At 33.4% G+C, this 12,313-nt stretch overlaps 1 protein-coding gene across 2 annotated transcripts in view; it reads right to left on the minus strand.

Moving 5' to 3' along the window:
• Window positions 1-12,313, minus strand: part of TENT4A (terminal nucleotidyltransferase 4A) — a 40,005-nt gene that overhangs the window by 3,556 nt on the left and 24,136 nt on the right. For both annotated transcript variants that reach the window (XM_081950769.1, XM_081950768.1), the window contains exons 5-11: window positions 10,698-10,805; window positions 8,900-9,028; window positions 7,551-7,764; window positions 5,169-5,295; window positions 3,197-3,297; window positions 2,674-2,840; window positions 1,105-1,263 (exon numbers count right to left, since the gene is read on the minus strand). In XM_081950769.1, the coding sequence (XP_081806895.1) occupies window positions 1,105-1,263; window positions 2,674-2,840; window positions 3,197-3,297; window positions 5,169-5,295; window positions 7,551-7,764; window positions 8,900-9,028; window positions 10,698-10,805 (1,005 nt within the window). The remainder of the gene's footprint in view (window positions 1-1,104; window positions 1,264-2,673; window positions 2,841-3,196; window positions 3,298-5,168; window positions 5,296-7,550; window positions 7,765-8,899; window positions 9,029-10,697; window positions 10,806-12,313) is intronic.

Genomic DNA, 12,313 nt, shown 5'->3' on the forward strand with positions numbered 1-12,313 from the left:
AAAATTGACCAGTGATGCAATGGATGCTGATTTATTTCAACCCCTTGCTGTACTCTGTTTCTCCCCTTTTCTTTCTCTTTAATTTATGTAACTTTGAATACTCTTTTTGTTCTTTGTATATTTGCCTTCATTTGTAACCTTTGTTCTCTCTGTAAGGAAGCATAGCATAAGGAAGCATAGCCTTCATTTGATTTACATTGATATTGGACTCTCACTACAGGGTTTTGTCCTTTTTAAATTTACAAAACATTTGGGAGTTTAGCACTTTTGAATTTTTCTTTTAACCTTGGATTGAAATATTCAGTTTATATCATTTTTGTTTCCTTCTTGCTTCAGTGTTTTTTGTTCCCTGATCAAGTTATAGAGAGTAATAATGTATCAAGATGGCATTAAGTAACAAACATGGATATTTGATCCAGGATGAATTAGTTTTAACTTTTGGGACTATTTGAAATAGATAAGATGCTGTGGCAAATAGTAGATTACAATAACAGTTTCTTTGCAGAGATCTTTGAAACCTTAATCTTGTCTTTATTACTATTATTATTGTTATTGCTTGTTGTTAACTATTTTGTTATTAATATAGTATACAGGACAGGTCAATAATTTGTGAATAGATTTATTAGCTTAAAAATTGGGGGAGGGGCTGATTCACAGGGATTGGGAACCAATATTGTAGTAATGTATATCAGGATTAAGGGGATAACATGTTGATTCTTTTTCTTTTTGATACACTTTCTTAATGTTTTGATTGTTTTGTTTTGTTTTCTTTTTTAAAAAAATGAGTTTTGTATTTTAACTTTCTTTTGAATAAAATAAAATAAAATAGAATTTTAAAAAAATCAGCTAGGAATCTTGACATTTCCAGTAAAGTGGTAACTGTTTAAAATGGTTAATTACCTTAGCTAACAAGATTTTTGAGCTTTTCTATACTGATTTTAAATGATTTTTCTTAGAATTGCTCATTTTCATCTATTTCAATCATTTTACAAATTGCTATCTTTTTATCTAATTCAGTAGGTTTTTTTTCTCTTCGGTAAGGTTTTGGTGTATTATTTTCAAAATGCTTGCATGAGCAAATTAAACACAGAATGTTTCACATACCTGATTATTCGTGGCCATAATCAATGCTCTTGCAGGCACAGACTGATTTTTACCACTTGGCATAGTTAATGCTGGATGTATGCCAGCCGTAAGTGGAGATGGTGCTGGCAGGCTGAAGTGGTATATATTAGGAGTTGTGCAAGGTGGAGTATCAGAATCCTTAATGTTACATAAAAGGAGAAAATATGGGATTTTGTTTTATTTTATATATAAAGAAACTGTGATGACATATTTAAAGCAGGATGATTTTGCACTGAACATGTTACAGAATAATCTCTCTAAAGGAGGATCATTTTCGGAAAAATAACTGTTTCTGACCTTACGTTACTAGACTAGAAAAATAAGTTAAATAACTGCAGTTCCTTACACTAGCCAGTTGCTGTTCTCCTGATTAGGCAAAACTGCATAATATAAACTTTCATTACCAAGACTGAGCTAGCGAGAGAATTTAGATAGTATGTGTTACTTGCTACACTTCAGTCAGCAGTCATGATATAATTTGTGGAGAAGCCACAATTTATCTAGGCTTCTTTGTTTTCTGTGGTATCTATCTGTCTTTAAGGACCCATTATGCAATTATTTCCACACATGTGAATGTTTTTAAAAACTAAAAAACATTTTAGAGTAAAATTGTAAACATGAGCTTAAAATCACAAGCAGGAGACTAAAATAGAAATAATGAAAATAAGTTTTTTTTAAAATTAACATTATCCTCTTTCATTTTGAGAAATTCTTTTAAAACTTTACATTAAATAAGACAATGGTTTCAAATCCATTTTCTGATTATTTGCTTATGGTAAAGCATTGATTATATGTCTATATATAGATTATATATTATTTAACATAAATTTAGAAGCAGCTTTGCAGGAACAGTGACTTCAAGCAAATATATACCGTATTTTTCAGAGTATAAAACGCAGCAAGGTTTTGAAGAGGAAAAAAGTTTTTGGACTCTGCAAACTTCCCAAAAATGGCCTGTTTTTCACGAAAACAGGCCCATTTCCGCCCCCCCAAAAAGCATGAATAGCTTTTAAGGAACTTGCTGAGTGCTCTGGGGAGGGGGGGATAAAAACGAGCAAAAAATGGCCCGTTTTTCACGAAAATTGGCTCATTTTTCGTAAAAAAAGGGCATGGATAGCCTTTAGGAAACTTATAGAGTGCTCCTGGGAGCAGGGTAAAATTGAGCAAAAAATGGGCCGTTTTTGCTCATTTCTGGCCTCCCCAGCCCCCAACTCTCTAAAAGCTTCCTAGGTGCTCTGCACGGCCATTTTGGTGAAAGGGGCGGGGTTTCGAGAGGCAAAAAAATGCTGTATTCAGTGTATAAGATGCACCCAGATTTTCAGCCTCTTTTTTGAGGGAAAAAGGTGCGTCTTATACTCTGAAAAATATGTGTATATATGTGTGTGTGCGTATACATACACGTACACATATCAATAATATGAATATTACAGTACTCTTAGTAATAATTGTATTTGTGATCTTATAAAATAGCTTGTAATCTTATTCAGATATTAACTTTCATATGTATGTAAACAGCAGCTTAAATAGAAAAAATAAAATAAAACTTACAACGTCACTTCCAGAAAGAGATGACACTGAAGAGGCAGATGAACCTGATGATAATTGTTGCATATCAGTAAATGATAAAGTCAATGGTTGGTTGTAAAGCAATTCGGCATCTCTATTCTGGGTTGCACTCTCTGAAGATATTGATTCTCTCTCTTTCAGCTGAACATCTGGGGGCACATATATGTTTATATGTCAATACATTTCCTTTTCACTTAGCTGTGTTTTGAGTGTTGTTAGTTTTACTGAAAAAGCATTGCTGATTAAGTCAGATATTATATCAAAGATGTTTAAGCCTAACATGCAAATGAACTTCAGTGTGCATTTTATTAATATCAACAAATTAGAATCAGGAATCCCAATATCCTGCCAGGCATGTTTATATCAACAAATCATAACAAAGCACTGGGGAAAATGTTGAGGTACACTGACATAGCACTAAAACACGGGACAAGAAAATAAAAATCGGAAAAGTATAATAAAAATAATCTCTGGTTTATTTTTTAGGATCAATATATTTGCTTACCAAGTTCAGATGAAAAGTTAGCTTTGTTTCCCCATTTTTTTTTAATCCATGCTCTGTAGTCAATCACTTCTTCTGTCACTTTAATAATTCTACCTAAAGTACTAGAAGAGATGTTGATCAGGATAAGAAATCAACACACAACAGTGAAACATTTTTTTTTTAAATCTGAACTTCACTATAGATAACATAAGAACACAAAAATGTTTTAAAAAGATTTGCACACATTCAATGTCAATTTCAGTTTTTTCAACTGATATTAGTTCTTTTTTCCAGGGTGCTGTATTACAAGATGGTAAGTATTATGCAACTCCAGAATTGAATACATATTATACTTCCTTTATGTGCCATGATGAGTGAATTCCTTGCTGACTTGTTAGCTACAAGACAGCTTTGCAAGAGGAAGTGCTACTTAATGCTGGATTCCATTCAGATAACCTTTCCAGAACAAAGAAGTGATCAATGACATTATCCACATGACTCCACGCAGCAGCTCCTCACAAGTAGACCATCATTTTTATAATTGGCTGCGAGTTGTGATTTACATCAAATTCAAACTGGCATAACAGCCTTTATGTATATATATATATTTGGCCCAGCCTTACATCTTAATCACAAATTATTTTGGAATTATTTTATTATTTGCATATCAGAGAGATCAAGACCTCTTGGATTGGCATTCTTCAGGTGAGTTCCTTAAAAGGTATAAATTTTCACGGTCCCAAAAAATTTCAAGGTCCAAAAAAATAAGATTTGTTGTAACTAACTACACAGGAAAAGGGTGCTTAGTGAATAGATTTTGTCAGGTTAGTAATTATTAATGGGTCAGAGGGATTTGTAAATACAGTTTGGAACTGTTTAGAAGATACTTGCTCATGGAAAAATGGAGATTGTTTTGGAGCTGGGTTTTTTAGCCAAGAGATAAAGAAAATGGAGCAGAAAATCCTTAGTGCAATTCAGCTAAAATTTGGAACAGAATGGATGAGAAGCTTGATAAAATTGATACAGTGAATTTGTAAAAGAACAAACAAACTGCAGTGGATGTTTATGAAACTAATTTTAAGGGGGACAAATGTAAATTCAATGGGATCTGACGGATACCTACAGGAGATGAACAGATATTAAATCAGGAAATGATTTGGATTTTTTTTCTCTGCATATACAAAAGAGTTCAAGTATGACTTAAAAGGACTTTTTTAGAAGTGACAAGTAAAAGGATAAATTTTATTTATGGATACAAGAGAAATCTTGTTCAAGTTCTAAAGGATTTTTTGCTCTGAAACACAAATGAGCAGCAAACTACCTCTACAACTTTTTTTTTTGAAGGGCATCAAAGAATATTTTTAAAAAATAAGGGAAGATTTATAAGATTGTCTTGTTTGACCAGGCTTAAAAGAAGAACTTAGTTAATATATGTTTTCTCTTATTGGAATTTTGCTGATGAATATATTAATATAGCATTATGGTTTTGTTTCCTTTTCATAAGAGGTGAACTATGCGGGAGAAGACAGATTATGTTTTATTTAGAGTTATGTTTTATTTAGAGACAGTGACAGCTATTAAAATTGTTTTACTTCCTGAACTGAAGGAGAAAGTTACTTTTTTTCTCTTTCTTTTTATTGTTTTTCAAACATCTCCCTTTTTTGCTGTTTGTATTAACTTTTATTCTTTACACATATAATTCTTAATAAATTATTGGAAAAAATGAATATATTCTTCTTTGCAACAGTCAAAGTTCCTCCTCTGACCATACTTACAAATTCTGGAAGTGGAATGTGAAGTTTAAGTTCCCATGCATTTCCACTTTAATTTTATATTTTGAAGCTTAAATGTGTATTTCTCTCTGGACCTCTGCTGGCCTGCCCACTTTTTAAACTGCAGCACCTGGCATGCTTTTCAAAACCCACATGCAGCCCTGGCTTTTAGAAGGGTATATACCTTAATCTATACAATAAACATATTCTCAAATAGTTACCTTTCTGAATCTCTATTAGGATATGATTTTGCAAGTGGTGATACTGCATGGCTTAGAACAATGTAGGCATAGTCAAAAACTTGCTTTACTTGCATGGCACCATAACAACTTCTTCCAACATCATTGCCTGTAACAGTCAAATTTTAAAAAATCACACTCATTATCCAGTTGACTCCAAGTTAGTTTCACCTTGTAATGCTTACAATGTTTAAAACTCTTGGAATTGGCAAGATATCTCAAGGAGAGATGCATTCTCTATAAACTTGCATATGTACAAATTGGTGCCCAATCTTCTCAGTTAACCTATTGTTTGTCAAACAGAACTGATAGTTGTTTAAAATACCAGTATGCTGCATCCTAGTTTTCTATCTACCATTCTTAAAATTTAAAGAACTCCAACCATATCATTTTTATTCTGCACTGGGTTTGGAAGGTCAATATTAAGAAGTTTATATTTATACAGTACCAGCTATTTTTACTGATATTTATTAATGTCATGCAGATATAAATTTGGCTACTTGTAAGGGTAAGTTTGTGGAATTACACAATAAACAATCCAAACTTAAACCACTTAAACATCATCACCCAGGCAGATAATAGCACCCAGGCATGTTCAAGTCCTACTAGCCTGCCTTATTTGATACATTAAAAAGCAGATGACTTTCAGGGGGCAGTTTAGGGTTAGACAATCTGGTATCTCCAAGTCTTACTGTTTTCAACTTCCACAATACTCTGCTATAGCAAGACTAATTGGGTGGTACGAGTTGTCTACAATATGTGGAGGGGAAAAACAGGTTGCATAATCGTACTAACTAAATTAGTGTTCCTGGTTCACCTCAGTATTGGAAATACACACAGAGCCCTAAACATAACAATTATAAAAAGTCTCTAAAATTATGTAATTATCCTAGGCAAATCTAAAATTATTTGTTCTACATAGATCTATCCAAACAGGATGAAAGTTTTTGTTTTCTGTGTACAATTCTAAGGAATCATTTCAATACTTTGTATCAATGTAATGTGAGCTACAAGCTTGCATATTATGCTCCTTTTCTTATTGGAGTGAATAATTTAGCCCACAGTAGAAATACCAAATCTTAACTCCATTCTTACATTAACCCAGTGGTGAAATTCTTTTTTTTTTTTTACTACTGGTTCTGCAGGCATGGCTTGGTGGGCATGGGAGGGGATGGATATTGTAAAACCTCCATTCCCACCCCACTCTGGGGCCAACCAGAGATAGTAATTGCTGGTTCTCCGAACTACTGAAACTTTCCACTACCGGTTCTCCAGAACCTGTCAGAACCTACTGAATTTCACCTCTGTATTAACCCCCTTATTCTTGGGATATGTTTTCTAGCTTCCAGCATTTCGGACATCCAATACAGTGGGCTGAATACAGGAAGTCTTTAACTTACAAATATAAGGAAGCCTGCCTATTATGATAATAAATTGTAAAGTAGATCATCTTGTGATGAACTTGATTTTATGATCTTTTTTGTAGCAGTTAAGTGGATGTGGCAGTTGTTAAATGAGCCCATTGTTCGTTATGGGACATTTTTGCCTCAAACTGGAAGTAAATGCTGGTTTTTGGTAAAAATGCCATAAATGGCAATCATGTGAGCTTGTGACGTTGCAAACAGCTGTAAATACAAGTCAGTTGCCAAGAACTTGAGATGTGTGACTGTAGGGGGAGAGACCAGCCATCAGAACTGAGGAACCAGGTCACAAGTACCATTTGGGGGTCAGTTGTAACTTTGAACAGTCACTAAGCAACTGGTGGTAAATTGAGGACTATCTTTATATCACTGGTTGACAAACCAAAAGGAAATACAATTATTATCTTCATCATACCATTTCCCACTCCAGACTAAATACATGGAAAACATGAGATTTGTAATCCCAGAAAAGTGTGTGTCGTGTTTTGGTATTATGGATACTGACTAGTACAACAGAAAACATGCAAATACACTACTGCTAATTTAATAATCAAGTTTGGTTCCAATGACCAAGTTGTTAAACTAAATGGCTGCTAAGTGATTACATGACTAAATGTTACTGTAAAATCACTGGCTGCTGCAATATAATTCAGATAAAAGGTCTATCCTATAGCTACGTCAGCATGACTCTCACTCTGATATGCCTTGTTATCAGACATACAATATTTAATTTTATATGCACACTGGAAAAACGGAGTCCAGTAAATATTCCACAGCTTTGTTCTTGTGAATGATAATGCCTTCAGCTTCTCTCTCCCCACAAAAACTATGCTATATATGTAATAAATAAATAAATATTTCATACCAATATCTAAGAGTATGCTTTTAAACATTTCTCTCAAAGTTTCTGGGTTAAAATTGAGAGGGACATATATCATCTTACCAGGCAGTAGGGGATCTTCAATGCATAACATGGATGGTCGATATCCATTAGTCATAGTTTTCATGATTTCTTCTTTGGCAATATAGGCACCCCCATTTTTTATTCTAATGCCAGTTTTTAAGTAATTAAAATTCCTTCCATAGAGTTCAAAAAATTCTATTAGAAGCATTCCTAGATTTTCATCAAATCTTCGAGCATCAATTCTTGGGTGCAACTATTAAAAATGAAAATCACAGGATTTTATTTTATTTCACAGCAAGTGGTATTTAAACAGTGAAGGACTGACCCGCGGTGCCTCTGCCAGCAAAAATGGAGCTCGGGAGGACCCCTCAAGCTCCATTTTCACTGGCAGAGGTTGAAGGAGACTGTTGCAGCCGAAAACGGAGCTCGGGAGCCTGTTTTCTGTGGCAGAGTGCTCAGGCCACCATAGGCGCCCCCAAAACGAGTGATGTCATGCTGGCCATGTCCAGCCTGGACACGCCCACCCCAGCCCTCCAAGGTCAAACACAATCCTGATGCAGCCCTCAATAAAATCAAGTTTGACACCCCTGGGATAGATAGTATGTTATGTCTGGTATTATCAAAGATCTGAAACCTCTAGTCCATTACAGATTTTTCACAATTTATATAAATACTAGAATTGATGAAAACCAAAAGGAGTATTACCATTATAACACCAAAATAGGTACAATATTTACCCAACAAGAAAGTAATTATCTAAAAATTATGGATATAACCCATTATATTCATAATAACAGAAAATACTACTGAAAAGAAGGAATTCGTATGAAATACAAATGGCTCCAGATGAAGTAGTAATATCATCAATAAATTATAGACCAATAAGGCTCAATCCTGGTGCCCACCTAAAGAACTGTATTCCATCCATTAAGACCTGTTACATAAATATATTTACTTTATATATTTTGAAGGGTTTTCATATATGTAATATTTTATGTGTTTTCATTAAACTACCTTACCATGACACTATTGCCAGAACTGCTAAGTGTTTATGACAGCAATTTTTAAGTCATCTTGTATGGGAGATGGCCAGCATAAAAATGTAATAAATAAATCTGAAACTCCCAGTCAAACCAAATACAGTTTTAGGGCCCTAAAATTTGTCCATTTGTGCTGCAAATGAAAGGCAGCTTTCCAAACTTCTTAAAGTACAGTGGATTTCCTAAAGAACATACCACAATCCACCATCAATTATAGATAGCCCAATTTAATGAATTAGGTTCATTTACCTGTGCAAAACATATCATTTATATAACAATAATATAACAAAAATTTATAGTGAAAGTGAAAATTTAGGCAATTTATGATACTTATGAAAAAGGACATACCTGTAAGAAGCTAATTGCCATTAAAATTAAGCTGTAGGAGCTAATTCCACCAGTAAAAACCTCATTCAAATCCCTCTGAAGAAGGAATTGCTTTAATACTAAAATCAAGTAAGGCAGCAATGAGTATTTCTGCAAATGAAAAAAAGTCAGTTTTAAAAAGAAACATTTTTGCTTATGAATGAATACAAAGCCTCTCACACCAAAATAACATCCCATATACAACAACAACAGGTAGGAAAATGAAGTAGCAAATGTTTATTATCTGTATGTTTATTCCTTATAAAAATAAGCAACAGTTTCACTCATTAAAATTTAATAAATAATAGGAAAAAGACAAGGCAATTGCTACAAACATGACACATAACTATATGGTACATAAAAATACGCACAAATAAGAATCAAAGGAACCCTGTGAATATAATGTATGAACATGCTCTTAATCTTTACTAGATTACTTTACTAATTACTTAATGGCAAACAAACACTCATGCATGTACACTCTGTGTAGACACAGAAAATTTAATTCTGTTTATCAGGAGGAGCTTGCTTTCAAAGTACTATACAACTGGTTTGCGACAAGCAGAGGCAATAAAGAAGGCAGAATTTGCTTAACAACTATGGTGCTTTATTTAATGATCGAAGGGGAAGTAAATCTGTAAATCCTTCACAGTGACATGATTTTCCATTTAAGAGACACTAATGCTTAACAACAGAGTTCCCAGTTCCAGGTTATGATCACTAGGCAAAGTGTACTTGTATTTGCTTCAAATGGCAGGGGCAAAAAAATTGAGTTACAACATCTAATAAATATATTGACAACACAGGAACTTGCATGCAGACCTAGATTCTTTGTTACAGCAAAATATCCTGTCAAGTGTAAAACACATCTTTCCATTTGTATCATTAGTCTCTAATCTATCACTAGGCTTGCTCACTAAGAGACCAAGTCTGAGCAAGAATAAAGTCACAAGAATTTGTCTGGATTCTAGAAGATTATAAATAAGAAGAAACAGTTTTGTCTGAAGCTCAGTTTAATTCTGGTGACCTCCTTTCAACAATTACCAATCTACCACCCTAGAAAATATTTCAATTTTCTTTCCAATTTGGTTTGTTTCTCGTGAATCAGAGACTAGAGCATGAGCATCCAGTGGATCAACAAGAAGCACAAGCTCTTGTAGGCACAATTTCAGAGATTTTATACAAACAATCCAAAGAGAACTTTACCATAAATTCTGTTACTTTTCTCTTTATGTTGACACTTTACCAAAGATGTATGGATCTTGGAAAAAGTCTACTTTTTGGAGGACTGATCATGTGTATTAGTTTGGCAGCTTCGAATTGGATGTAGTGGGCCTGATAGAAAGCAAAACATGCACAATACTTCATATAATTTTTCAAGATTCTATATATTTTTGGTGCTACAAATTTAGGGTTTAAAATGTGGATCCTAAGACTTCAGCCAAAGGAAATTTTAAAATACCCATAATGTCTAAATGAAAAGACTAAAATGTTTGATTGAATTACTACATTTTATATCTGATCTAAAAAAAAATTCTTTTCAATATATAGCTAAAAATTCTTGAAAGATTATGAACAGATGTGGGGAAGTATTTCAGAGAGTTTTTGAATATATTTTCTAAGAAGACCAAGAAGTATATAATCCATCAATATCTGCTGTCTGATATTCCAGCTGACATTTAACATAAACCACAATCCATTAACTTTGCTTTTCTTCAAATTTCAGTTCTAAAACCAGTAGATCTATCAAGATATATCATTTTTGTCCTGCTTACTTTACCTTCATGTAGTCTTTGATAAGACGAGCTGCCTTCACACCAGTTTCTACATTAAAACTAATATCAACTTTCACCTCTGTAGCCTGGTCTGTAAGTTTAATTATTGGTACCTGCAAAAGTAGTAAAATCAACAATTCATATGACATTTGCAGTGAGTAATGAGTACTTCAAATCATTCAAAATATCCAGTTCTAGACAGCACATTAAATATTTGTTAGCACACAGCTAATATAAATCTATTTCAACCTTTTAAATCAGTACTTAAGTATAAGATGGGCATTTGGGGAATGATTGTTCTTTTTATAACGCTATAAAACTCTTTTTATAAGATGTCATTTATTGTTGTTGCTTTTTATTATTAAGTTTATTGTATTATAAATTTTGTATCATGAATGTATTGTTATTTTGCATGTTGTGTTTCAGCTACCATGAGTCTGGAAGATGTTGATGGTATGCAAATTCAATAAATACTCAGTGTGTTAGTATTCCTTCATTTTCTCATATTAGTGTGGTAGATGCCAAGAGAGCTTCTTGCCAACTTAAATGTCTATTTTGATCCTAATATGGCAGGTCCCATTATACTGTATAGCCTCCATTACTTAACAACATTCTACATATTACAAGATCTGTCACTGCCAATGCCAACTATTCATTTAACCCTTCTTACCATTTCTTCAATATGGAAGAGCCATTGGTACTTTAAAAGAGCAAAAGTCATAGACTCTTTTGTGCAATATTTAAAATAATTAATTTCTATTTTACAATGCAGATTATGTCATGAAACTCATCTTGGCAGAGGTGATGAGGTCATTATTACAAAGCATTAAATGTTCTTAACATTTAAACTATATCAGTTATTTACTATATGGCCAAGAAGCAGTTATTATGTTTCTGCTACTATCTGCACCCCTTTCTAGAAAAACCCTTCCACAATCATTTACTTGAACTATTCCCTAATATAATATGCTTGGGCATACCTTCACGAGTGTTAGAAAAGATTTTACTTCAATTTAGTTCTAATATTCTAATCAAATCTAATTTTGCAGAGCATGTGATTCAATGGCAGTTTTATTTGCACAGATTTCTAGTCCATTTCTGAACCCAAAATGTTATTGTTTCTTTAAAAGCCAAAGAATTTAGAACTGAATAATTTTAAGAAGTCTCTTTGTGCACAATCCTATTGTTATTCATTTCCTGATAGAACAGTCTAATTCAGCATCCTATTGCTACTGACTATGTAATAGATAAGAAGATGAGGAAGAACTGGTTTTCTGTGGCAGCCAGGGTTCGTGCCCTCTTGGATTATGTTCTTCCAGTAAATGCAAAGTGTATTCAGCTTAGTTTATTCTTTAACTTTGATGCAAATGTTAGATTATTAACTCTCCACTGAATTGACTACTAACCCCTCTTGAATACTATGTTCTGAATTAGAAAGTTGGGATATAGTTGGGTGAGTTGCAAAATATATTTTGATTCTAATACAGGGAGAGAAAGAGAAGACAAATACACTGACAATTTATCTCATTCCCATACTGAAATTCCCATTTTTCTTTAATATCTTTTTGGTCTTTGTCTCCAGTGTACTAACAGGAGCAGAGAACCACCTGCTTACAACAGC

The sequence above is a fragment of the Natrix helvetica genome (genome assembly GCF_964273705.1).
Source record: "Natrix helvetica genome assembly, chromosome: 4".
Classification (NCBI taxonomy): domain Eukaryota; kingdom Metazoa; phylum Chordata; class Lepidosauria; order Squamata; family Natricidae; genus Natrix; species Natrix helvetica.